Source organism: Vipera berus (assembly GCF_964194415.1).
Source record: "Vipera berus genome assembly, chromosome: 2".
Classification (NCBI taxonomy): Eukaryota; Metazoa; Chordata; class Lepidosauria; order Squamata; family Viperidae; genus Vipera; species Vipera berus.
Genome location: NC_138203.1, coordinates 159,501,143 through 159,527,103, shown reverse-complemented (window position 1 = coordinate 159,527,103; position 25,961 = coordinate 159,501,143). Strand labels below are relative to the sequence as shown.

Genomic DNA, 25,961 nt, shown 5'->3' with positions numbered 1-25,961 from the left:
CGACGGCGGAACCGAAACCTTTGACCTCAACTCGCCAGCGGAGACCGAGGCAAGTTGGATGAAAGAGCATGCGCGTCCCGCGCGTCATCAGTCGCCTTACGCACACGCGCCCTTAGAGTCACGGCTTCGGAGGTGAGGTGGGGGGGGGGCGCCGCACCGCCAACGCGCAACTTGAAGGCGAGAGCGTCTCTGGCCGGAGGCGGTCCCGCCGCGCTTGCCCACGCGCTTGCGCAGGAGGCGTGCACACCGGAAGCGGTCTCCGCTGGCTTGTGAGAAGGGAGGAATAGGGGGCGGGGGAAGGTTGTTTGGGAGCCGGATCGCGGGGCCTTCGGTCTTCGCTGCTTGGGATCCGACAGCGGAGCGGCCCAGCCCGGCCCGGCCATGAGTTGCCGGGGGCCGCTGCCCAGTGAACGAGGAGCGAGACAGAGGTGAGCGAGCGAGCGCGGAAAACAAGGGATGGCCGCGGGGCGGTTGGGGCGAGGGAGGGGGGGAGAGAAACACCGAGGTTCGCGAAGGCGATCAGCTTAGACTCGGAGCAGGAGGGCCCGAGCGCCGGGGAGGCCTGGCGAGCGGAGCGGAGGGGGGGGGGCTCCTGTGAAGGCGATTGTGTTGTCATTGCCGTGGATGATGTTGCCTCCAGCCTTCGCGGCAGCTGCTACGGTGGCTGGACAGCCGGGTGCTTTCCTCGCTTGTCGGAGCGGCCGTTTCCCCAATCGCCAACCTTACAGGGGGCCTCCTTACAGCCGGGGGAGGGGGGGGTAAGTCGGGGAACTGGGGTACAAACGCGATGGGAAAGGCTCGTTTTCGACGAAGTTTGGCCCATCGGGTTAAATAGGGCCCTCGCATTTTTCCTCTTTTTTTTTGAGCTCTTCCCTTGTATACAAATAAAATAATAATAATAAGAATAATAAGAATTATTATTATTATTATTATTATTATTATTATTATTATTATTATTATTATTATTATTATTATTATTATTATTATTAGTGTAAAAGTCCGGGGTAATGTGCAATTTTGGTCGTGCTTTGAACGGCTTTGTTTTTTCTTTTCATGTTTCTATTTTATTTTTTCCTTGAAGCAATTTAGGCTGGTATATGCTCTATATTTTGTTATTTTATTTTATTGTTTTCTTTTGCAGGAACACTAGCAGGTAGGTTACATCAAGAAAGTGTGCTCGAGCCAAGATCCTTCTGTCAACTTGCTGGCAGAATAGAAATTTGACCCTGAAGTTTCTCAGAAGCTAATCGTATCTCTTAACAGCCTTCTCAGCCATTCTTTAAGTAGGCCTTGTAAAACAGGCCTTGAATTATTACAAAGTTACCATATTTAAAACTTCGAATATAGAAAGGCTTTGTAATTTTTCTAAAAGCCATCAAGTGAATTTATGGTTGAGTTGAGATTAAAAATGGAGATATGGCTCATAGGCTTGCAGTGGAATCCTAAGTATACATATTTAGCTGCTGTACTACTCTGTGTTATTTATGAGAACAGTATGTGTTGGTATAGTACAGGGGTAGGCAACCTCGGCTCTTTTATGACTCATGGACTTCAACTCCCAGAATTCCTGAGTCAGCTATGCTATGCTGACTCAGGAATTCTGGGAGTTGAAGTCCATGAGTCATAAAAGAGCCGAGGTTGCCTACCCCTGGTATAGTACATTAAGCCCACCTATGCAATACTTGTAAATGCATTTCTGCCAGAGCCTGAAGTCTGTTGCAAATCACAATATACTACTTTATTGGTTCATTGTCTGATAGTAAGATTTTGTACAGCTTGATAGAACATCATCCTGGTATCATATTTGGAGAAATCCCAGAAAAAATAGACATTGAATCTATTCAATATGTAAGAGTTAATATTCATAATTGGAAAATAAAATAATTTACAAAATTACAGTATCTTAGAAAAATTTTTTCTCATACAGTAACTTTATAAACAAAACAGAGATACCCCCAAATTGAAGGACTGAATAAACAGATCAACATATTTTTTTTATATCTCTACCATACCTTTCAAGGCTCTAGTGTTAACTTTTCAACTTGCGTCAATCTTTTTTAAAGTATCTAAAGAATATTTATGAGTAATCCTCATTTTGTGAACCTTGCTGAAATAGTGTATGAAATATATGCTTTTGAGCATTGTCTTTAACAATGGACATCTTAAAGAACATCTATACAGAACTTATGCTCATTTAAAAAGACATGTTTTTCTCAAAAGAATGTGGTTACTTTGGACTTAAAATAACACATATCTGTCTTTAATTGCTGACAAAATAAATCCTGATAATCTAATAGAGGACCATTAGGTTGAGAAATATACAGGTAGTCCTGAACTTATGACTACAATTGAGCCCAAAGTTTTTGTTGCTAGGCAAAACAGTTAAGTGAGTTTTGCTCCATTTTATGACGTCTCTTGCCATAATTGTTAAGTGAATCACTGCAGTTGTTAGTAACATGGTTGTTAAGCGAATCTGGCTTCCCCATTAACTTTACTTGTTTGAAGATAGCAAAAGGTGATCACATGACCCCAAGACACTGCAACCATCACAAATATGAGCCAGTTGCCAAGCATCCAAATTTTGTTACTGTGACCACAGAAATGCTGCAACAGTTGTAAGTGGGAAAAACAGTTATAAGTCACTTTTTTCAGTGCTGTAGTTTGAATAATCATTAAATGAATGGTTGTAAGTTGAGAACTACCTGTAACTATTTTTCATTGCCAGACATTCAGGATACATTTCTTTTAAATATGGTTGCTGCCGAGATGATTCTTTTGAGTCCTCATTGAGATTCCTAAGCGTCTAGATGAGGTTTAAACTCTTAATTTTAAAAGATAATCTGTACATGATTTTTAAACTGCATAAGATAATGAAAGATGTTTTACAGGATGAATTGCACCTTTTGATGTGGCTTTCTTCTGAGTTTAATGGCTGATGTCTTTGTAGCAATGGGCAGATTTAAAAAATGAATAATTTTAAACTGTGTTAGCTGTACTTTTATCTTTCACAAGTATACGGAATTAACTCTACCGCTCTCCAATTTTTGCTGCAGGAAGAGGAGACGAAATGGCACAGAGGAGGATGGGCCTGTTCCACAAACTAAACGTGGTAGCCGAAATGCTGTCTTTCAGGATTCTTGGGATACAGAGGTAAGATTGAATATGTTTGCTTTGGCAGTTAATATATTATCCTATTAATGGAGAGTGTGAATACTTTCTGTGGCTGCAGTGTTTTTTTACATGCATTCTATTATGATGTTCCCTTTTTGGATAAGCTCTTTTTTTTTGCACAATCATTTTTTGCTTCTTTTGACAAATATACCTTGCAGTTGATCAGGTACTATCCTTTTCCTATTGCCTTACTACCAATATTTGCTTTGAATTTTTTCCATTATCCCTTCTTTAGTAAATATTTCATCAGGGTGCACAATTTCACTGTTTGTCAAAAGCATACCAACAAATACCTGGATTTTAAGTACATTAATTTTCAGTTCTGTATTCCTTGTATTCTGTAATCCTTGCATCATACAGCTTATCTAAAATTCACTTTATTCCCTCAGGAGTCCTTTTTTGGTGGATTTCATTAGCATAACTGCATATTATTCTTGGGCACTGTAACATATTTCTCCATCTGTTACAAGCTGTTTTCAAATCTTTCCTTATGTCCTCTCTTTTGTCAGTTGGGGGATTAATCTGTCTCTAGTACTTCTCATATTGGATTTGTATTTTCTCTTCACGTATTTGTTTTGTTACAACATTTGCTGCTTTGGATTTTTTAAAAATTTCCATTGTTTCTCAAGGTTCGCTATTGGTTCTGCACAAAAGGATCTGTCCCGCATTCAGAACTCTTGTTACCTTTTTATCTTTCACTAATTTTCTTGTATTCATCATAAACAAAGCACTCATACTTTTTAACAGATCTTTTTTAAGTGGATACACACCAGTATCCATTCTTATGTATTCTTATCCCTGAATGGCCCAACTATTTGTTGTAGTATTTTCTCATCTTATCCACATTACCTAGTCCTAGAAGATCAAATTTACAGATTTTCTCCCAAATTTTTCAATTGTTATGATGTTGCCAACAGAGAAATATGCAAGTGTCACCAAACCACCGTGTTTCCCTGAAAATAAGACCCACCCAGAAAATAAGCCCTAGTTAAGAGCTCGCCCACTCCGTCCCACTGTCTGATTGCTTGTGGCCGCAAAAAGGCAGGAGAGCGCATGTCACAACAGTGCCACCGCCACAAAGTTGAGGCGACCGCTTACCTCAGGTCCTCGCAGCCAGGCCACTCCCCCGTGAGCGACTTCCCCCACCCATTCAATGACCGAGCTGCCTGCCCCTACCAAGCCGGACTGCCATGCTACGGAAGATGGACGGTGGAGGCTCAGTTGCCTTACCTGTCTCCCTCTCCCATTTCGGAGCCAAGGGGAGTGACAGTGAAAGCCTCTGCCCCCACTGCGCAACAGCTGTGTCTGCCGCTGGAGGGGCTTTCTTCGGTCCTGGCCGCCCTCACTTTGCCCCGCAGATCACCTGCCCATCAGCAGCCACCTCCTTCTCCAACTCTCCCATGGCTTGCTCCATAACTGGGCGGCACAAGCTCCCCTGCCATCTCCTTCCACCTGCCAGACTTGACGTGAAAAGAAAGCCAGTCTTTGTGTGCTTGCACTATTCTCTTCCAATAAAGATCTCTAGAGATTAACTTGGAAATTCACACATTACTAATATCCCGCCAACTAGGAGTAAAATGCAGTATAGTGATCCACTTAGGACAAAGCATATTCTTTGGTTTGTTAGTTTTTACGTTAAAATAAATGCTGCTTTTGCATTTGTTGATTTGTAGGCTTTTCTTTCAGATATTTTTGAATATGTGCATTTGTTTTCTTGCCCTACACAAGGCAGGAGACCTCTCCAGAAAAATGTCTGCTTGAGATATAAAGTTGTATTTTACGAGTTACGTGACCAGCCTCCCTGTGTGTCTTTGTTCCACAGTCTTCCAGCAGTGAGAGTGGCAGTACCAGCAGCTATAGCAGCAGCAGCAGCAACATAAGCAGTCCTGACAGAGCAACTGGGACAGACTCCAGCTTACCCCAGATAATGCCAGGATCAAGTCCCGTGACGCCCCCTCAGTCTTTCCATGAGCCATCTGCACTATGCCAAGGTCCTTACTTCCACATCAACCAGATCCTGAAGGAGGCGCACTTCCACAGCTTACAGAACAGGGGCCGTCCCCCGACATGATGAGCCTAAGCAGCTCTCTGCCTTCTGTGAAGGGGGACAGCACTGTGTGATATTTCAACTTTAAAAAAAGAAATTGTTAAAATTGCACAAAATGCCTGTTGCCTTTTCAGTCTGTATTTGGAATGACAGGTTAACAGGTAGTTGTTTACTTGTGGTTTGCTGCATTATTGCAATGCAAAGGGAGCTTTGGAGTAATTTTTATAGGATTCTTCTGGAGACTGGTTGAAGGTGGAGAGCTGATGTGTTGGGATAAGCCTAAGAGTCCACCTCTGTATTATACGAGTGCGTAATGAGTCCAGTCCGACTTCCCAGTCTGTTTATTAGTAACCGATGCTTTATGTAAAATCCTTTCCAACATTTGTGTTTAGTTTTATAAGTTTTTTTTTAATTTCAATAAATAGTGAATATGTTTTATGGTAACTTACTCTTTTAAAAAGTTAAGTGTCTATGTGTTAAGGCCACTTAAAAATACTCCCACGAGACAGAATGGGAGTTTCTATTACTTCGAGTGCAAACAGTTGCTTACACACACACACACTTTTTTCCATTGGTCATGGACTTAATTATACTGGCTGTTTAAAGAAAATAATCAGTTATTAATTTCAGCTGCCTAAACTGCGTATCTTGCATTTTTACACGATCTGATTAGTTGTACAAGACATTTAAACCCTGAGCTTCGAGCTAAAATGGGGTGTGAATCATATGCCTTACGCATCCTTTGTCATTACAAAGCCAAGATCATGATAGTTCACATTTATTCAATTATTTGGTCATGCTTGAGAGCCAGCCAAGTTTAAACAAAGATGGTGCTGTTGTGTCCTCCTCCTCTGCTGCCAGTTGCCTGAACAGGGACCCAGGACGCAGCATCTCTTCTGCTCTCATCAGGGAGGCAGTCGAAGCCTATTAATTTTAACAAAAAAAAAAGTCAATAGCCCCACGAGGGTTTGCTCTTTTTGTTATTCACAAGAAGCTTATAGCTATGTGAAGACAGAGATGAGCTCAAATTCACAATAGCCAGCAGGGCCACCTGAGCAAATTATGGTATCTCCCTTCTCTGACAGTTCTATAGAGTTAAAAAAAAATATGAAATTTTGCTAGGAGAAATTCAGTGGGTGTAAGCAGTCTGCAGCTTTGATGCCTTATGTTAAAATTCTCCCTTTTTGTAGGACTTAGTGCCTCACTGTGTTTATGATGCTAAAAATGGACACAGTTTTCTGTCATTCTGAGGCACAAAACACATGAAAGAAGTAAAGTATCAGTTTATAAACCAACCATCCTCAAATTTTTGCTTAGCTACATACCGTGTTTCCCAATAAGTAAGACCAGGTCTTATTTGTGCCTCCAAAAGAGGCATTAGGTCTTATTTTTTGGGGGGGGGGTGTCTTATATTTTTCATGACACCTGCCTTGCCTTGCGACGGCAGCACCAACAGCCCCATCTAGCAGGAGCCTGCATGGCTCCAGGAGTTTATAGTATGGGACTAAAAAAAGTTAAGTCAGACCTTCCAACTTCTCACAAGATCTTTTTTTTCTTAAGTTGGAAGGTCTGATTGAACTTTTTTTAGTCCCACAAACTCCCGTTTCCCTGCAGCAGGAAAGAGATGCCTCAGAGCTCGAAAGCAGCTTAGTGAAGAAATGCTTTTGGGAAGAGGGAGGAGCTGGGCAGTGGTGCGCCAAATTCTACAGCAGCGCCGGGAGGAAAAGCGGCAGGAAACGCTGCCATTTCCAGAATGGAGAAGGGAGCCACGGCACAATGCAGGGCGGCATGCAAGTGCTGTGCTCTGCATCACTGCACAGAGCTGCTCTCTCCAAGTGGCGGCGACGGAAGGCTGGCGGGGGAGGCTTGTGCCGCCTAGTCACAGTGCAAGCCATGGGAGAGTTGGAGGAGGTGGCAGCTGCCGCCAGGGCAGGTAATCTGTGGGGCGAAGCGCGAAGGAAGCCCCTCCAGTGTTGCACAGCGGTAGCGGAGCCTTTTGCTGTCACTCCGCCCTGGCCCCAAAACGATGGAGGGGGACCAGGCCTACCCCGCCCATCCTCCGTAGCATGGCAGTCTGCCTCGTGAGGGGAGTTAAAGGGAAGGTCGAGCAAGGAATGGCCTGACGGGGGGGGGGGGCTTGAAAGAAGCAGATGCGGGCCACATGGGGAAGCCCGACCCCTCCCCCACCTGCTTCATCTCGTGGCGGCAGCAACGCAACACGCGCTCTCCTGCCCCATTGCCGCAGCGAGGTGGGATGGAGTGGGTGGGGTCCTAACTAGGTCTTATTTTAGGGATAGGGCTTATATTAGGCTCACCCCCCCAATCAGGCTAGGGGCTTATTTTCAGGGTGGGCCTTATTTTCGGGGAAACACGGTAGCAGCCCTTGACCAGACAAAGGCTGTCTAGCTTTAATATAGAAAATCCAGTGTCAGTATTTTTTTAAAAAAAACACGTTTGTTTCAAGAATCTCCAAATGTTCAGAATGATCACCTTCCTTAATTTATTGGCAGAAGTGGACATGGTAGAAAGGTATGGTTGGTAATAATTATAGAGCAGCTGATTGACGAAGCATGCAAATTAAGCAAAGGCATTCAAAAGCTTTCTCTGTCTATATAGTCCAAGTCAAAGAACTTCTGGCAAGCAGCTGGTTAATAATAATGGGCTTAGTTTTGCTAAAATAGCCCAAAGAAATAGGCTCAGGATTAAGCAGAAAGCAATCAAAAGTTGCAGTCAAAAATTAAATTTATACCTGTGTGTGCACGTGTGTGTGATAAAGTATGTATTTATAATGTTGCAGAAATCTACCATTTGTTTTAAATTAAGGTACCACATGGAATTAAAAAAATAATTATGAGATGTTTTCTTATACCCTTTCTTATTAAAGGAAGGGTATAATCATTTTCTAAAAATACATTGAGTGATGCGACACAGAAACCCAACAAAAAAGCAAGTAAATCTCAACATGCATCAAGAACCCGCTGTTTTCAGAGAGCATTGGTTTCATAATTACAGGAGGAAAAGTGTGCAACTGGCAGTTGCTAGTAGGAGTTCATTTTCTAAGTCTGGTAATTTGACAAAAGGTCTCAAGTTCAATGCGCTATACAAAAGAGCTCTATGACAGTATTAGTTTTCTACAAAAACCAATGCATGGGGGAAAGAAGCCTTTCAATTCACACAGTTTAATACCCCAATAAAGTTTCTTCAGGAATTACTGTTCATCATCACACTAGAATAAAGGTTATAAGGCAGTTAAACAGTCATTACTGCTGTTACCAAGATATTTATTAAAATAACAAAGGTGAGAGAGAGTGAATGGCCCAAGGTCACCCAGCAGGCTTTCATGCCTAAGGCAGTAGTAGAACCCACTATCTCTTGGTTTCTAGCCTGGTGTCTTACCCAGACAACTGAAATTAAACATAAAGTTCATTGCAAAACATAACTAGCAAAGTATTAGTATATCCTACTGTCAAGCTATTTTGTTATGCAATTCGTCCCGTCTGCATCCTTGAAACAAAACAAATTGTGACACAAATCCAAATTAATCACTGCTAAATGATAGGAAAAGATAGGAAAACCAGTACAGAATAATACAAAGCATGGATGGTTAACTTCAGAAAATTCCTGAACACCTTTTTGCAGCCATCAAAATCCTCTCTATAGTTCCTGAAAACTGGCAACGTCATTTCCTGCTGTTTTGAATTGAGATGAAAACGAATATAAGGCTTAAAATAGGCGCTGCCCAATTTGAAACAAAGGCTAAATTATTAAAATTACTAAGCCCAAGTCCCAAGTGTTGCAGCTCTCTACCCTGATGCTCAACAACCCACCAGTGTCGAAAAGTTGCTCATCCCTGAAACAAAAAGGAACCAACCTCGGTTTCGTGTTCAGTATTTCTCAGAACAGGTTTAGCCTTGCGAGAACTGGATGTACTGACAGGCAACATTCCAAATCTTAAAAGAAGAAACAGGATGTTTAATTGCTTTCCACTTTCAGATGCTTTGTTCTTGCAGGACATGTTTTTATTGCTTACAGGTATGAGTCACTTACCTGATCTGGCTAGAGGTTAGAGGTAGGATGTTATGTAGTTTTTGAGACGTTAAAGCACTGCTTCTGCTCGTGTAGTGATTCTCCGTTCCTGTCAATAAGCCAAACAGGACCTAGAAAACAGAAAAGAGAGAACTGTCTGGCCTTAATAGAAAAACATTCATCTAAAAGGTGTCCGTTCAACTATAGAGAGTCATGTTAAATTAAAAAGCAGCATTTGCAGCACGAGGAATACTTGTAGCTTAAAGAATGTGCTGTAATTGTTACCTACAGTGCTTGAATAAGCGAGAGTATCTCTACACCCACTTGTGTTACCAGTTTAAGCTGTGTGACACAAACTGGCGTTTCCAAAGATCAACACAGCCTATGATCTTCCCAGATCACATCCATGCAGCCTTGTGGGGTTTCCTTGCTTATGGCTAGTCAGGGAAGGTAGTAATTCTAAGGAGAACATATAGTTAATTGAAAATCTTTCCACTGCCTAATTAAAAGGTGATCATAATAAGCCATTTGCTATATAGGTAGGTTTTTGGTTAACGACCACTTGTTCAGCATCTGCTCAAAGTTACAACGGCGCTGAACAAGCGGTGGTTACAACCGGTCCTCAAAGTTCTGGCCATTCTAGCATTCCCAAAGTCCCATGATCACAATCTGGGCACTTGACAACCAGCTCGCACTTAAAACAGCTGCAGCATCCTGCAGTAAAGGGATCATGATTTGTAATCTTCCCTGCCAGTTTCGCACAAGCAAAGTCAATGACGCAGCCAGCAGGGAAAGTCACAAGGGTAAGTCTCTCCCCGTGACACCCTCTTCTCAGCCCCTTTGCACTCGGGTTGTGCTGGCCACCCGCACGATCCCACACAACATCCTTGAACCTTGCTAGACTTGCACCATGCCTGCTGAGGTCTTGCAGGCAGACCAACAGACAGGTTGGTGGCTGCTGTCAGGTGTGTGAGGATGTGTGGTTGGCCACTTGTGCATTTTCTCTCACCTTTTACACACCTATACTCACTCAAGGAGCAGCCACTGACTTGTTTGCTAGCTTACCTGCAAGCCTCCTTGGACTTGGAACTTCTGCCAGTTTTCCCACCGACTTTGATTGTTGGAAGCCGGCAGGAAGTTAGGAGGTGTTTGCTTAATGATACACAGTCCTCACTTAACAATGACAATGGGATTCCTCTTGGTAAGTGATGTAGTCACCTGAAGTTGTACTTTATGACTTCATCGCTCAGTGATGGAAATTCAGGTCCCAATTGCTATTTATTTTATTTATTTTAATTTTATTTATTTGATTTATATACCGCCCTTCTCCTGAAGGACTCAGGAGATTGTAATTCAAGAACTAGCTGTACTACTACTACTGTGTTTCCCCGAAAATAAGACCCGGTATTATTGTTGTTATTATTTGCCTCCAAGAGATACCAGGTCTTATTTTCAGGGGGTGTCTTTTCCACTGACCTCATGGGGCAGCACCAACAGCCCCGTCCAGCCAGCCCACTTCTTCTGGGGCCAAAGGAGCAGCTTCATTCTGCAGCTGAGAATGGAGCTCGGGCCTGCATTTTGCAGTCAGAGGCCTTTCCAGAAGGCCTCTGCAGCCGAGAACTGAGCTATCGAATCCATAGCTCAGTTCTCAATTGCAGAGGGCTTTTGGAAAGGCTTCTGACTGCAAAATGCAGGCCGGGGGACACCGCAGAGGAAGTGGGCCAGTGAGGAAAGGCAGGTGTCGATTCATGGGAGGCCTGGTAATTGGATGCGGGACGCGTGGGGTAGCTCCATTCCCCCCCACCCTCACCTTAGGTTGATTTTTACGCGTGCACCTTGCCCCAAAACTAGGGCTTATTTGGGGGGGTAGGGCTTACTTTCGGGGAAACATAGTATCTCATTGTTCATTTTTAATATATGATTTGGTTACTTAAATCATACAGGTAGTCCTTGACTGATGACTAGTCACTTAGCAATGGGTTTGCTTAATTGGCATTTGCTTAAAAACTGCCACAAAATAGTGTTGCAAATAAGTGTTATGTGACCGACCTGATTTATGACTATCATAACATATGGCCACAATGGGCAATCTCCATTATGATACTCGCATGAGTGTCGCAGACATTCAGGGCTCTACTCATGCAAGCAATGGGTGTTTGTGTGCCCGCGTTCCCCCGCCCCCAAACCATCCCTTCTTTCCCCCCTCCCCCAGGCTGCCAACACTTTGATTTAAGACAATAAAATCTACTTGGAACCATCTACGTTCTCTCCCTTTGAACTTACAGAGGTTCGTTGTACCAGATGATTAAGGTTGCTATTCAAGTGAGGAGTAAAAACATCCAAGTCAAAAGGATCTATATAGCTCTCAAGAACATCGATCTGTTTCTCAATCCTGAAACAAAGAAAAAACATCCCATTCATGAAAGACTGCTCCCGTTGGGTAGGCAAATGCTCTTGCAGTCCTATGCAAAGAAATTTAACTTGACCAGATGGAAGAAAATCCAACATATACAAACTTAGAGAAATTAAAACAATTTCCAACTAATAATGGAGTGTCAAATATTGTATCTTGATCTAAGATAATCAATCACTACTCATTCCTTTAATAGTCAGAAATAAGTTTTGAACTGATCATCTGTTAACCAAAGATAGCAATATTAAAAATGTTTCAGATACCTCCAATAAATTATCTTGATGTACATTTCCTGAAAATTACATCTAGCCCTTCCATTTTTCTAGAACATTACAGCAGAGTGAACTTTTTTTAATATTTACTTGGTCAACTTTCAGCCAAACTAATTTCCTGAAATTTCTGTTCAAGCTGTCATAAATCAGGAAGATATGACAATCAGTTCCTGAATGTTGACCACCTGCAAAATTACAGACTAGGTTGACAAAAACAACAAATGCTCTTTTTAAAACGGTTCTGTTTCTAGTGCAACAGATTTTAGATTATTGTAGCACTGCTTGAAGCCCTGTATTTGTATGAACATACTGCAAAATATTATGTCTCAAAGTAAAGTGGATATAGCAACATTCTTAGATACATAAAAATAAGACAGAGTAAATTTATACACATAATACTTCATGGTATACTTAACTGGCATCATGCTTGTTTCTGCTGCTTTTCATATCTTCATTTTTAGTTGTCAGAACTATATTCAGATAACGAAGATCATACAGTAGTTGCAAAGCCCTGTTTTGAGTAATTGGTAGCTTTCCTTCTTTCTGCACATGAATATCAGAAACAAATGTCTATATACTCATTGTACAAAGGTCTTTTTATATTTCTGAAGGGAAAAAGTTCTATCAATGTTCACACCAACCATCTAGTTCAGAACTGATGCATCTCCTGGCTGCAATCTGCAGTTGAAGTGCTCTCATACAGCGTTCCCCAACCTTTTCGGCACAGGGGGGAACAAGGGATGGTTTTGTGCGAGAGGCAGGTGCATGTATGCAGAGATTTGTTTGTGTGAGCAGCGGGCACCAGTGAAAAAGCCACAGCTCAGTAGTGGGCCACGACACAAGGTTGGGGACCCTGCTCTAATAGTCGTATCTGACTAGGTTCAGCAGCCAGTCCTCTATAGCTCTCACGCTACACTAATTAATATCTCTAATAGCAAAATACGGAAATACTTGTGTCAGTAATACTGGCTATAAAATAATCAGCTGACAATTTCTCAGAACCATATTTAGGTTGCTACTGTAATCAGGGTTGGATTCAGTCTGGTCTTTTTTACACTGCAGGTAATTTATTGTAACTTTTAGAATGAGTTATCAAGTGTACCTACTCAACCTAAATGAATAGCGTGATAATCACAGTAATTCATCATAGCAATCTTATCAGGCTAAGCTTATGTTTAAAAAAAAAACAACGTAAAGGACACAAATCTTGTATATTCATTTTTCTCTTAAGCACCACAATGCTGAGCTAATTATGGTATACTGTACCTCAGAATACTGCAGATCACACGGGGAAGAATCTATTTATTCATTTTTAAATTTCCTGTCCCACTTGACATGACACTTAACCCCGTGCATGATCTGAAAACTTGCTACCTTAACATACATTCTGAACAAGTGAGCCCATATGTAGTTCATTCCCAGGAACTCTATTTACATTATTCTGACTTCCAGGAAAGAAAGGTAAGATACAAAATAAAGTCACCGAGTTCCAAGCCAACGTCTATCATAAGGCACTACAGCTTATTAATCTGGAAAAGCTTCAAGAGGTGAAAAGGAATGGCAGACCATGGATTACTTTATAGATATCAGTGGTTTGCCCTATGATTTCTTAACCCACGTTGTATGAGATAACTACTACATTTTTCTGAAAAAAAAAATAATACTCCAAAGGTTTTCTTTCTAGTATGAATTAAAACCTCTTAGTATTTTACGTTTGAGTGAGCGAGATAAGAGGCACAAGGAGCTTCTTAACCTGGCGAAAACACTAAACTTTGGGTAAAACATTTTGAATCTTTTAAAAAAAAAATACAGGTCGTCCTCAATTTACAACAGTTCATTTAGTGACTGTCCAAAGTTACAATGCCACTGAAAAAAGTGACTTATGACATTTGTCACCCTTATGACCGTTGCAGCATCCCCATGGTCATGTGATCAAAATTCAGATGCTTGGCAATTTATGACGGTTGCGGTGTCCCAGGGTCATGTGATCACGTTTTGCGACTTTCTGACAAGCAAAGTCAATAGGGAAGACAGAGTCACTTGACAACCGTTTTACTAACTTAACAACTGCAGTGATTCACTGAACAACTGTGGCAAGAAAGGTCGCAAAATGGGGCAAAATGCACTTAACAAATTTCTTACTTAGCGACAGAAATTGTGGGCTCAATTGTGGTCGTAAGTTGAGGACTACCTCTATATATTTGAAGCTGGATTTTTAAAAAATTTAATCTAGTCCAACAATATGCTTTAACCATAAGCTCCAAGAATGTACCTTCTCCCGTTTCCCTTCTGACAGTTTTTCATAGCCAGCTAGTACTTCAGTCAGGCACATCTTGAGCAGTTCCTGCAAGATAACCTTTGAAAGAGTGTGGCCTCCAACTCGATTTATTTCTTGACACAAGCTGAAGAGGAAGGACTGGACACACCAGGATGGCTGTAAAGAATGGAAGAGTAGAATACTGTTGGACTGGCACATAAATTATTTTTTTTATTTTTTATTTTATTTTAATTCCATTTATATCCCGCCCTTCTCCGAAGACTCAGGGCGGCTTACAAGCTTAGCAGTAGCCTTCATTCTATGTATATGCCTGCTTATTAGGGCTTTCACACACACCCCAAGCGACATTATTACAAAGTCAGCTTATTGCCCCCAACAATCTGGGTCCTCATTTTACCTACCTCGGAAGGATGGAAGGCTGAGTCAACCTTGAGCCTGGTGGGATGCGAACCTGCACTAATTGCAGGCAGCTGGTGTTACTTAAGGAGGCATTAGCCCACTGCTCCACCAAGGAGCAAATCAGGGGTGCCCAATGTTGAATTCCTCCCCATGCTGGCCAGGGAATTCTGGGAGTTGAGGTCCAGAGGTCTTAAAGTTGCCATGGTTGAACACCCCTGGTTTAAACTGTATCTGACAGCAACACTCAGTACTGAGGTCCTGAAAATTACAATGCTTGCTAAAGTTTCTACATATCTATATATCTATATCTATATAAAATATAAATTGTCTACAGCCCAGAAAAACAAGAAAGTACTAAATCAGACTTTTCTGACTTATAAAAAATCACTTTGAGAGTCATTTTAATAACGACAGATCCTTTGAAAGGGGGTAGGAAAGAGGATGATTTACAATTTGTAATTTTTGGGTTTTCACTCCTCTCAGAGTTCAGACTAACAACTGGCCCAATTAATTGCTCAGCAGTGTTTCCAGAGGAGTTGTCGTCCAAAGCTTTTTAAAAGGATATTTAAGAAAATTTATGAATCGTTATTGCATTTTATGAAATTCCCAATTTCAAGGAAGATTGGAGGCAAAGCTGGACTCAAATTCAGCTCTAGCACTGGGCCACTGGTTAATTCTAGATATCTATTTGCTGCTTCTTATATGTAAATTCACAATTTAGTATAGAATGATCCTCATTCATGACCCTGAGCTCTTTTTGTTAGTGTGTCTGTATAGTATGTCTACATAAATAGACTGTTAAACAGAGATACATAGACAGTGGTACTTAAAAGTTTATGAACTTGTTTGAATTTTTGCAATACTTCTGCATAGGTATGACCTAAATCAGAGGTCCCCAACCTTTTGGGCACCAGGGACTGGTTACGTGGAGAGAGGTTTTTCTGCGGACTGGAGGGGGTGTGGTTTCATGTACTGCCTGCATCCCGTGGATAGGGCTTTCCTTATTTCTGCGGACTGGCATGCCGAAGCCCGGTACTGGTCCACGGACCGGGGGTTGGGGACCCCTGACCTAAAATATGATCTGTTCTCCACATACCCTAAAACTAGATAAAGAGAACTCGAATAAATTAGTAAAAACATATTTGTTCATTTATATATTGAGGAATAGCATCAGAAGCGCCATACATAAATATGCATAAATAAAAATAGGCTGTCATTTGTTACCTGGACAGGGAGCCGTATCTTAGATTTTATGCTGCTTCCACTTTCTGTCTCTTCTTCAATTTCACTCTCCTCCCAGTTGGTGGCTGTTGCTAGAATAGCTTCAGCTTCCTCTTTCAGCAAGGATTGTGTGAAATTCTGGACAAGAACCTAGGATTCAGAAGCGTACAAATTAAATAGCAGGACAGTTGCAGAGACAACTCCGTTTCATAAATCCATGAAATTTCAATGCATAGCTTAACAAAAGTATTTCAGCTTTGAAATGCCTGAAAGTAGACATTTTCTAGCTACCATCAGTGCCCACCCCTACTAATTTCAAAATATTTTCTTTAGAACCAGCAAAATTACTCCTGGGATGCATAGGAAGGATTACATTTCTAGGACTAGTGGGCAGGCAGGAGACAAAACTAATTTTGATTTTTATTTCAGTGCGTATCTTTCTTTAAAATGAATCAAGTATTTAATAATCACCTCCTCTTAAACACTGTAATCTGGTAACAACTTTTGGAGGCGAACATTTTTGGATGTAGTAAGCATGTCTGGGATCTCACATTGGTCCACTTCTATTTTAATTCCTTCCATTAAAAAATAGATGCATTGACTTAATTATCCCATGGCTCAATTTGTTGAGCTTTAGTGTGTTGGGAGGCAACTAGAACAGAGGTCTCCAACCTTTCCGGGCTCGTAGCCCAGAGTGAAAGAGAGCAGCTTCCAAATTGCTGCGTGTGCACACACAAACGGGGCCGCGCGCACTGGCAGGGCACTAGCAGCCCCGTTTGTGCATGCAGCATTTGCTGGCACCATGCACATACGTATATGGCCGTGTACTCACACACCCCCAGCGGCACCATTCATGCATGCGCAAATGGGCCATGCTCACCTGCCTGGCGCTAGTGGCCCCTTAGTGCCTGCACCCATGCGTAAACGGGGCCGCAGGTGCTAGCGTGAATGGGAGGGGAATGCGCACCCACAGATGTGTGCACCAGCCAGCCACTGGCCAAGAGCCCATGGCCCACAGTTTGGAGACCCCTGAACTAGAGGAAAATGGGAATGTAGAAGTATAATCAGCTTGCCTCTCTTATTTTGCCATCTCAGAGCAATACAGGTCGTCCTCAACTTACAACCACAACTCAGCCCAACATTTCTGTTGCTAAGCGAGATAACTGTTATGTGAGCTTTGCTCCATTTTACGACCTTTCTTGACACAGTCGTTAAGTGAATCACTGCAGTTGTTAAGTCAGTAACCCGGTTGTTAATTGAATCTGGCTTACTCCATTGGCTTCACTTTCAGAAGGTCACAAAAGGGGATCCCATGACCCCAGGACACTGCAACTGTCATTAATAGGAGTTGCCAAGCATCTGAATTTTGATCATGTGACCATGGGGATGCTGCAACGGTCATGTAAAAAACGGTCATAAGTCACTTATTTCAGTGTCACTGTAACTTTGGAAAATCACTAAACAAGTTGTAAGTTGAGGACTACCTATAGGTTAAAAGTGCAAAGTTGTTTTGCTCCATTTTATAGCATTAAAGGTCTTCTTTCATACAAGCACATAGAGGTAGTCCTTGACTTACAACAGTTCATTTAGTAACCGTTCAAAATTACAACAACACTGAAAAATGTGACTTATGACCATTTTTCACCATTACCTTTGCAGCATCCCCAGGATCATGTGATCAAAATTCAGATGCTTGGCAACTAGTTCATACTTATGACCGCTGCTGTGTCTCAACTTTCTGGCAAGCAAAGTCAATGGGGAATCCTGATTCACTTAACAACCGGGTTACTAACTTAACAACTGCAGTGATTCACTTAACTGTGGCAAGAAAGGTTGTAAAGTGGGGCAAAACCCACTTAACAAATGCATCACTTAACAACAGAAATTTTGGGCTCAACTGTGGTCATAAGTTGAGGACTACCTGTGGTTCCCAAGCATTTTTCTATTTTATAGTGGCTTGTTATATTTCAGCCAAAAACAATAGCCCCCAAATCCTTTGCATTTCTAAGTTAAATAAATTAGGTTATAGTTTGATTTTGTCATCAGCCAAAATGGGCAACGGGCATCTCCTCGGCCCCTCCACCTCGAAAAGGTCACTCACCTTGGCGGCAGCAGTGCTCCATATCCGATAAGCAGACAGGCTATCCTGCAATAATTGTTCTTTTAATCCTTGCCATTTAGCCTGTGTAGGATTCATTTCTTCAGTTCTACCTTTACCCGCCTTCTTCAGAGACCAGAGCTCCCTTGTCATATTTTCTGGACACCCCGATTTTCCCAGGATGCACTGCTTCAAGTGTGGACACAATTCCCCCAAGGACTGGCAAAGCCGTGCCATAAATAAAACAGTGTTGATTTGAGGGTTATGCAAGCTATCTGTGCCTCCTTGGAGCACCTCCCGAGCAATGTGCAGCTTTTCCCTAATGCAGCCCAGCAAATTGTCTGAACAAGAAATGCAGTGGCTGCGCAAAAGCTCTTCAACTATGCTCGCATCAGCAAACCTGTCAAAAGCAGAGTTCTTGGAGTGTCCATACAACAGATCCTCAGATGACGTGGAGCTGGAAGGCAAGTAAGACAACAGGTCTTCCAGCCTGGCCTTGAGCTTGGAATCTAGCGCACTGCAGAAGCTCTGGACGCTGGGACTGTAGGCTTGTGCCTTCATAGACAACCCACTCTTAGTGAGCTGGCTGCGGTTTGCCACGCTAATCCAGGCAGCATCGGGTGGCAAGTCATTGGGATTCTCTGACCATAGGAAAGAGGCCATGTTACATTCAAATAGGATATGCTTGCTGTGGTTAGGCGAGTCAAATTTTGCTTCAAGCTCCTGTACAGTCAGAAGAAGTAGCTCTCTAGAGCTGTTGGAGATGTCATCAAATCCTTCCGTTGTCAGAGTCTGGAAAAGAAAATATTGCAGGGAGACAAATGGTCAGTGCCAATCACGAGCACACAGATGCTTTTAGGAGGCTGTGGGAAATATAGGACCAACTTAATATTTGGGATATAGGAATCTTGGAACCTGGCCCTTTCTTACCCCACTAAAGTCCTTTTCATTCCTATATTCAAAACAGGAACCAAAGGATCAAGATGAAAAGACATAATGTTTTTTGCTTCAAAACTGTCAGATAGTAAATCAGGTAGTTAGACATACCACAACATGGAAGAAACAGACCCAGGGTCATTTAGGCAAGGGAAAAAAGAAAAGGATATCCAGAGCAACAAAGCAATAAGGATTGCTTCATTATGTTTCATGTTATTTTATCAGGATCTGCTGGCCTGTTTCTCAGGTAAATTTTGTCAAGATCTTACCTGTAACCTGTCCAGAAAAAGCTGGTGTAGCAGATCATCCCAGAAAGAGATGGGCTTATCAAGAAGCCGATGACATACTGTCTCCCAGTTCTGACTCATAGATTCACTGGTAAGCAGCTCCCATACAGCATCACGGATCCTGGCCAAGCCTTTAAGGCTCTTCACATAGACCAGTAAGTCTGTGATCCCAGATTTAATGTCTTCGTTGCACCTGAAAAGAATTCCAGATAGTAAGTAATGAGTTTCCCTGCTCCTATTACAGTTCATAGCTCTATTGAGGGGTACTTGCAAGCTTGTACAAACTGTTACTTTTACCATATAGGTTACAGCAAGGACCCATTACACATAATTATGAATCAAAGTGATAAGAAAATGATGCTGATAATCAGAACATCCAATGCAAAATAGGAGAGGTTAATAGAAGACTAGAACCTTGTAAATATGCAAGTCCTCTTGAAATTATAAAAGAACAGGTAATGACTGATGAAAAGCCTGAAGAATTCAAAACAGCCTTTTACCTGTTTACTGAATATATTTGGAAAAAAGGGAATTTAGAAATATAAAGACTAACAATTTTTGCAGTTGTTGAATTATAACTAAGAAGGACTGAGTCTTAAAATTTAAAAAAAAAGCGAGAAGTAAAAACTCAAATCAAATCTGGATTACTCTCTCAGTGCTGGAGTAAATATCAACATAGTAAAAAGGTGTAATGCTGAACAAAGTTTTGCTGTATAAGCTTAATTCTTCATTTTTTTAGATTCCCTCTCTTTTTATAAACCACAACAATCTTCATTAACTACAATTTCATTCCTACAAGAGGCTATTCAATACATTTGCCAAGAAGGTCACAATACCAAATGCCTTCAACAAGGTATGTTCCTTACAGACTCACATGCTGATCCATTTCTGAAGTGTATCTCTAAGGCAATCCTGGCTTATGGGGTGTGCCAAAGTTCTGAGTGTTGGCTGGAATTCTGTGACAGAAGGTGGCAAGTATTTGAAAGAACTACTCAACTTGGTTTCTTCCTTCAACATGCTGAGCCCTTTCCCAAAGAAAATTGCAACAAAAAGAGAGGTCAGGTCACCAATGATTAAACTGGGTGCTCAATAGACAAAGCAATATTCAGTGATATATGATCTTGCTCACCTGCTGAATGCTGGCTGGTGATGGTCTCCAAAGTCAAAAAAAGCAAGCCACAGGGAAGAGATGGATCTGAGGGGGTTCCCTCTGGCAGGTTATAGAAAAGGGCGTGAGCTTGATATAGGGTTGTGACTAGAAGCTCCACCAAGGAGCAAACTTGTGCTTTGATGCCTGCATCTGATTTAAAATGAACAAATAAACAAACACAAAAGTATAATAGCTGCTGTACATACATATCCAACTGAAAATATCTGCTTAAAAGGACAAATAAGTGTATTTATGGATAATTACTTTTTTCCTACACAGCATCAACCAATTAGAAGAAAGAAGTCATTTGATCATTAATTTCCATACTCTTAAAATTCTAAAAAAAGATGAAGGGAAAAGAATGCCAAGTGACCAGCAACATCTTCTAGAAAAATATAACTAAAGTATTATCGATTTTGAGGAACTAGTGGCCTAGGCTGAATTCATTCAGTTATAATTTCTAGCCACTATAACCTTATTTTAGAAATATATTAATATGGCAGCAAAAAATAATCAACCCACAATAGTCCCTTTTGTTGGAGACCTTTCCAAGGACAAAGTATCTGCTACTATTTTAACTTTCATCTCTAATACCAATAAGCTGCTTTGTAATTTATCCGGCATGGGAAAGAACCTGCGAAGATCCATAAAGACCAGATTAATGGATACATGGAAGCTGCAGATTCAGAGCAGAAAGAGTAACTAATGTTAGCTCTACATGTGTACCAACCATGATGAGGCTGATTCAGAAGTTGCTGAATTGCAGATTTTCTGGCCAGCAGGAAATCTGCAAGAGCCTGGCGTGGTGAACTATCTTCAAGAAGCATGGCTGAGCACAAAGCTTCTGCTACTGCTTGATCTGAAACAGTCCGGCATTTTAAAAGTGATTTGCTCTCCTGCAAGATAGTTGACCTAAAAGAGACATACAAAATGCTAAGAGATTTATAATATTCAATAGAAATTTAAATAATTCAAAACACGTGTCATAAATGTAAAAATGGTTATCTAAAGCCATATGAACTTTACATTAAAAACTCAAGATTTGTTAAATATTTTGAAAGCAAAAGTAACAATGGAATAAAATCTGCCAGCCTGATCACTGACTACTCTAATAGTCTTTAGTGCCATCTGAATGCAGACCTCAGTTCTCAGAATTAATAGTTACAGACAGTGGCTGGAGTATTCTGGGAGTTGAAAGTCCCTACGTATAGAAAACACTTAAGTTGGACTTAAGCATTTCCAAAGAAGAGTGCAATGGAGCAAAAACCAAAGTGGACAAGAACTGTTTTAATAAACGCACAAAATAAAATAATGCATATATTGAAACATTAGAATAAATCAGGAAGCTATGCTGATTTTGCTATTATGAAGTCAAACACCAGGGGGCATTTTAATGTATAATTATACTACAAAAAAGCTTTTATATAAAATAATTTAATTAAAAGTAGCTGTTTAGGATAGTTTATTGATACTTATTATTAGGATCCTTACCGATAATACTCTGACACTATTGTTGTTGTTAGTTGCGAAGTCATGTCCGACCCATCGCGACCCTATGGACAATGTTCCTCCAGGCCTTCCTGTCCTCTACCATCTTCTGGAGTCCATTTAAGCTCACACCTACTGCTCCAGTGACTCCATCCAGCCACCTCATTCTCTGTCGTCCCCTTCTTCTATTGCCCTCAATCTTTCCCAGCATTAGGCTCTTCTCCAGTGAATCCTTCCTTCTCATTAGGTGGCCAAAGTATTTGAGTTTTAGCTTCAGGATCTGGCCTTCTAAAGAGCAGTCAGGTTTGATCACCTTGCAGTCCAAAGGACTCGCGGGAGTCTTCTCCAGCACCATAGTTCAAAGGCTTCAATTCTTTGGCGCTCAGCCTTTCTTATGGTCCAACTTTCACTGCCATACATTGCAACTGGGAAGACCATAGCCTTGACTATACGCACTTTTGTTGACAGGGTGATGTCTCTGCTTTTTAGTGTGCTGTCTAGATTTGACATGGCTTTCCTCCCAAGGAGCAAGCGTCTTTTAATTTCTTGGCTACAGTCCCCATCTGCAGTGATCTTGGAGCCCAGGAAAATAAAATCTGTCACTACCTCCATTTCTTCCCCATCTATTTGCCAGGAATTGAGAGGGCCGGATGCCATGATCTTGGTTTTCTTAATGTTTAGTTTCAACCCAAGTTTTGCACTCTCCTTCACTCACAACAAGAGGCTCTTTAGTTCTTCTTCACTTTCTGCCATTAGAGTGGTATCATCTGCATATCTTAGGTTGTTGATGTTTCTTCCGGCAATCTTAATTCCAACTTTTGATTCATCTAGCCCTGCCTTTCTCATGATGTTCTCTGCATATAAGTTAAATAGGCAAGGCGACAGTATACAGCCTTGCCGGACTCCTTTCCCAATTTTGAACCAATCAGTGGTTCCGTGTCCAGTTCTCACTGTTGCTTCTTGGCCCGCATATAGGTTTCTCAAGAGACAAATAAGATGGTCTGGTATGCCCATCTCTGACACTATACTCTGACACTATTTCAGAATCTGAATTCCTATGACAGGAAACCCTTTTTTATTTCTTCAAAAGAAGGCATCACAGCAATAAATCTCATTAAACAAACTAGGCTAGGAAAAAGTATCCCAAGCTGCTTACCGGAAATAGCTAGCTGCTGCTACTTGTCGTGCAAGAATAGGAAAACATGCCAGAATTGGGCTGTAGTGGGTACCAGAAGAATCCAACTGCAGAAGGCCACGGAGGTGGCAGCATAAAAGGTAGAGCTGAGTGGCAGATAAATACTGAGAAGATTCCATAGCACTCCAGATATTCTCTGGAATTTGCAGCAGAAGCTGAATTTGCGCTGCCAAGCAGTAGAACTTCTCCTGGGACTGACACGTTATCTAGACACAAACAAACATGAGCATCCTATTAGACCCTGCACTGAAATTCATTTGGGAGGACCACTATGATGCCCATGCTTTTCTTCAATAAATGTGGGATGTGCTATGAGCCCTAAGAGCAGACTTTCAAACATGCAGTTTTATGATATCTCATAGTCCACCTGAGTTGCACCCATTCTCAAAACGCAAATCCCATGACCATTTTGCCCAGAAAAGGTAACCCTAACTCTCCAAATAACATTCTAAAAAGGAAGCCACGGTACACTGCTGCAAAAACAAAAAAGTATCCTTTTCTCTCCCCGTGAGCCAAGACACTTCTTAGGACTATAAAGGGTTACCCTTTGCTTCCAAATATTCCCTCCTTTCTCCTTTTATTCAATAGCGATCACTCTCTTTAGTATTCCGTCCTTATTCATTCATGACCCCTAACTCTTTTCGTTTTGCTACCTATCCTACTTAGGTGCCTCATCCTCACTGCCTTCAATTTACTTTCCTGCTTCTCCTCATATATTCAAATATTTTCTTTTGCAAATAACAGAGTTGGGGGGGGGGGGTTTCCTGAGCCAAGACACTTCTTAGGACTATAAAGGGTTACCCTTTGCTTCCAAATATTCCCTCCTTTCTCCTTTTATTCAATAGCGATCACTCTCTTTAGTATTCCGTCCTTATTCATTCATGACCCCTAACTCTTTTCGTTTTGCTACCTATCCTACTTAGGTGCCTCATCCTCACTGCCTTCAATTTACTTTCCTGGTTCTCCTCATATATTCAAATATTTTCTTTTGCAAATAACAGAGTTGGGGGGGGGGGTTTCCTGAGCCAAGACACTTCTTAGGACTATAAAGGGTTACCCTTTGCTTCCAAATATTCCCTCCTTTCTCCTTTTATTTCCCTCCCATTTGTCACCATCCACTTTTACTCTCGCACCGTCCCCGCGTTGCGGTTCCGAGCTTTAACATCCCGCACTTTACAGAAAACGGCGAGCGGGAAGCAAATGAGAATTCAACAGGTGAAGTTCTCTCCTCTCCCCCCCCCTTCCATACAGAGGAGACGGCAAACTTTGTGGCGCGATCCCTCCACGCGCCCGCCCGACGCTCGGGACCCCGGTGCTGGAGCCTTTCCCAGCCACGCCCCTCAGCAAGCGCCCACCTCGCGCCCTGCCTTGCGTTGGCCGCTCGCCGCAGGTCCGGCGGCCCGTCCGCGCGCCCGTCGCTGCTGAAGCCCCCGCACGGCCTCGAGCAGACGCTCGGCGCTGACGCGCATCTCGGCTATGGTATCGGCCGCCTCGATGAGGTCCCGGTAGCGCTCCCCGACCATCTGCCGCAACTCCTCGCGCTTCCCCTCGATGCCCGCGCGCAGCTGCCGCTCCACGGCTCTCAGCTCGGCCGTTGTGTGCTTTTCGAAGAGGGACTCGAGGGCCGCTGCACCGCCTCGCTTCAGGGTGCCCAGGGCTGCTGCCTCAGCAGCCGTGGTCGCCATCGCGGCTACTTCTCACCCCGCCGCCCGTCACCCGGAACCGGCCGCCTTGTCCGCCCTTTGACGTGTCACGTCCACCATCTTTGACAAGGGCAGCGGACTGGCTGCTTCGGAAGGAGGGAAGCGCCACCCCTTGTGGCTGCCATTTTTGTTCCGGGCAGAAGAAAGGGGGCGGCTTCCTGGCGCGTTGTCACGGAGTGGCGATGGGAAGTAGGGCCATCTACTTCTCTTCTCCGCAACGTTGTCATCTTCCACTCTTCAGGCTTTCTCAAACTGACGACCTCCAAAGTGTTGGAGTACAACATCCATAATTCCCCATCAGTGGGGTTGGAATCTACATCGGAATGATCTATATATGGTGCCCCAATACTTAATGTTATTTTTATTGCTGTAGATTAACACTCCTGCCCTGAATATTTTTACTTTTTCAATTGATAAATCCTGTCCAGCAACCTCTGAAAAAGCCTTAACCTGAGATTTTTGTGTCTCACAAAGTTAATTGGTTTGAAAGTTTATCAGACATTTTAATCTGGTACCTACATGGTTTAGAAATGCCTGGCTGAGGAATGCTGGGAGTTGAAGTCCACAAGCCATAAAAGGGCCATGTTTGAAGACCCATGGTTTAGAATTTTCTTCCCTTCCCAATTTTTTCTAATCCTTTTATCTAGCATGGTTTATTGTATCAGTTTTATTAGTACTAATTAAATTATTGCAAAACTGCTTATGTACACATTACTGTATACAAAAAGCAAACAATATATTTGTATAACCTGCCATCTCCCATGACTCTCGACCATGGAAGGCACTTAATTAAAAATTACAAATAAAGTGGGAATCCTTTATTTTAATGTGTGCAAGCTTTTTTAAAGAACCAATGATCTTTGTGTTTTGCAGGTATGTTCATTTCCCCTTTCATTTGAGCAGATGTGCTTTCTATTCAAAAGGCTGGATTTAAACAATGTATGTTTATCTAACATTTATATATTTATCTTACAGTTATATATTCTCCCCTGAGAAAAATGGTAGGATTTTCAGATTATTTTTTTTACAAAAAATAAGTAATAATAAAAGGTCCCTGTGATTTTTGAACAGCCAAGAGGACCAGATAAATAGTTTCCTCAATTTAAGGTACCTTTAAGAAACTGGACAATTCCCAGTCATTAGGTTCTTTTTGAAATTTCTAACATAAAAGGTTTACTATGGGTACTGTTAATTTTTTTCATTATTCTCTTTTTTGACCTTCAGTTCATACCATCAAACTGTTCAAAGTGATGCACTAGATCAGGGTTGTCAAACTG

General features: G+C 42.0%; 2 protein-coding genes across 3 annotated transcripts; one reads left to right on the top strand and one right to left on the bottom strand.

The window, feature by feature from the left end:
• The first annotated feature begins 247 nt into the window (after positions 1 to 247).
• VCF1 (VCP nuclear cofactor family member 1) lies at positions 248 to 5,662 on the top strand. The gene is made up of 3 exons (XM_081317982.1): positions 248 to 428; positions 3,054 to 3,150; positions 4,994 to 5,662. The coding sequence occupies exons 1-3, from the start codon at positions 382 to 384 to the stop codon at positions 5,240 to 5,242; spliced, it is 393 nt and encodes a 130-aa protein (XP_081174108.1). The 5' UTR covers positions 248 to 381; the 3' UTR covers positions 5,243 to 5,662.
• Positions 5,663 to 5,980: 318 nt separating this feature from the next.
• On the bottom strand, positions 5,981 to 25,473 carry COG1 (component of oligomeric golgi complex 1). Of its 2 annotated transcripts, XM_081317980.1 has the most exons (14): positions 24,337 to 25,466; positions 22,943 to 23,187; positions 21,029 to 21,210; positions 20,278 to 20,448; positions 20,023 to 20,173; positions 19,131 to 19,341; positions 17,929 to 18,717; positions 15,831 to 15,977; positions 14,202 to 14,363; positions 12,348 to 12,472; positions 11,528 to 11,639; positions 9,266 to 9,375; positions 9,090 to 9,168; positions 5,981 to 6,142 (listed from the first exon to the last, which is right to left on the bottom strand). In XM_081317980.1, the coding sequence occupies exons 1-14, from the start codon at positions 24,664 to 24,666 to the stop codon at positions 6,005 to 6,007; spliced, it is 2,952 nt and encodes a 983-aa protein (XP_081174106.1). In that variant the 5' UTR covers positions 24,667 to 25,466; the 3' UTR covers positions 5,981 to 6,004. The 2 variants fall into 2 exon arrangements, with proteins under 2 accessions (XP_081174106.1, XP_081174107.1); XM_081317981.1 differs by lacking the exons at positions 5,981 to 6,142; positions 9,090 to 9,168; positions 9,266 to 9,375 and having other exon boundaries at positions 11,563 to 11,639; positions 12,348 to 12,399; positions 24,337 to 25,473.
• Positions 25,474 to 25,961: the final 488 nt, after the last annotated feature.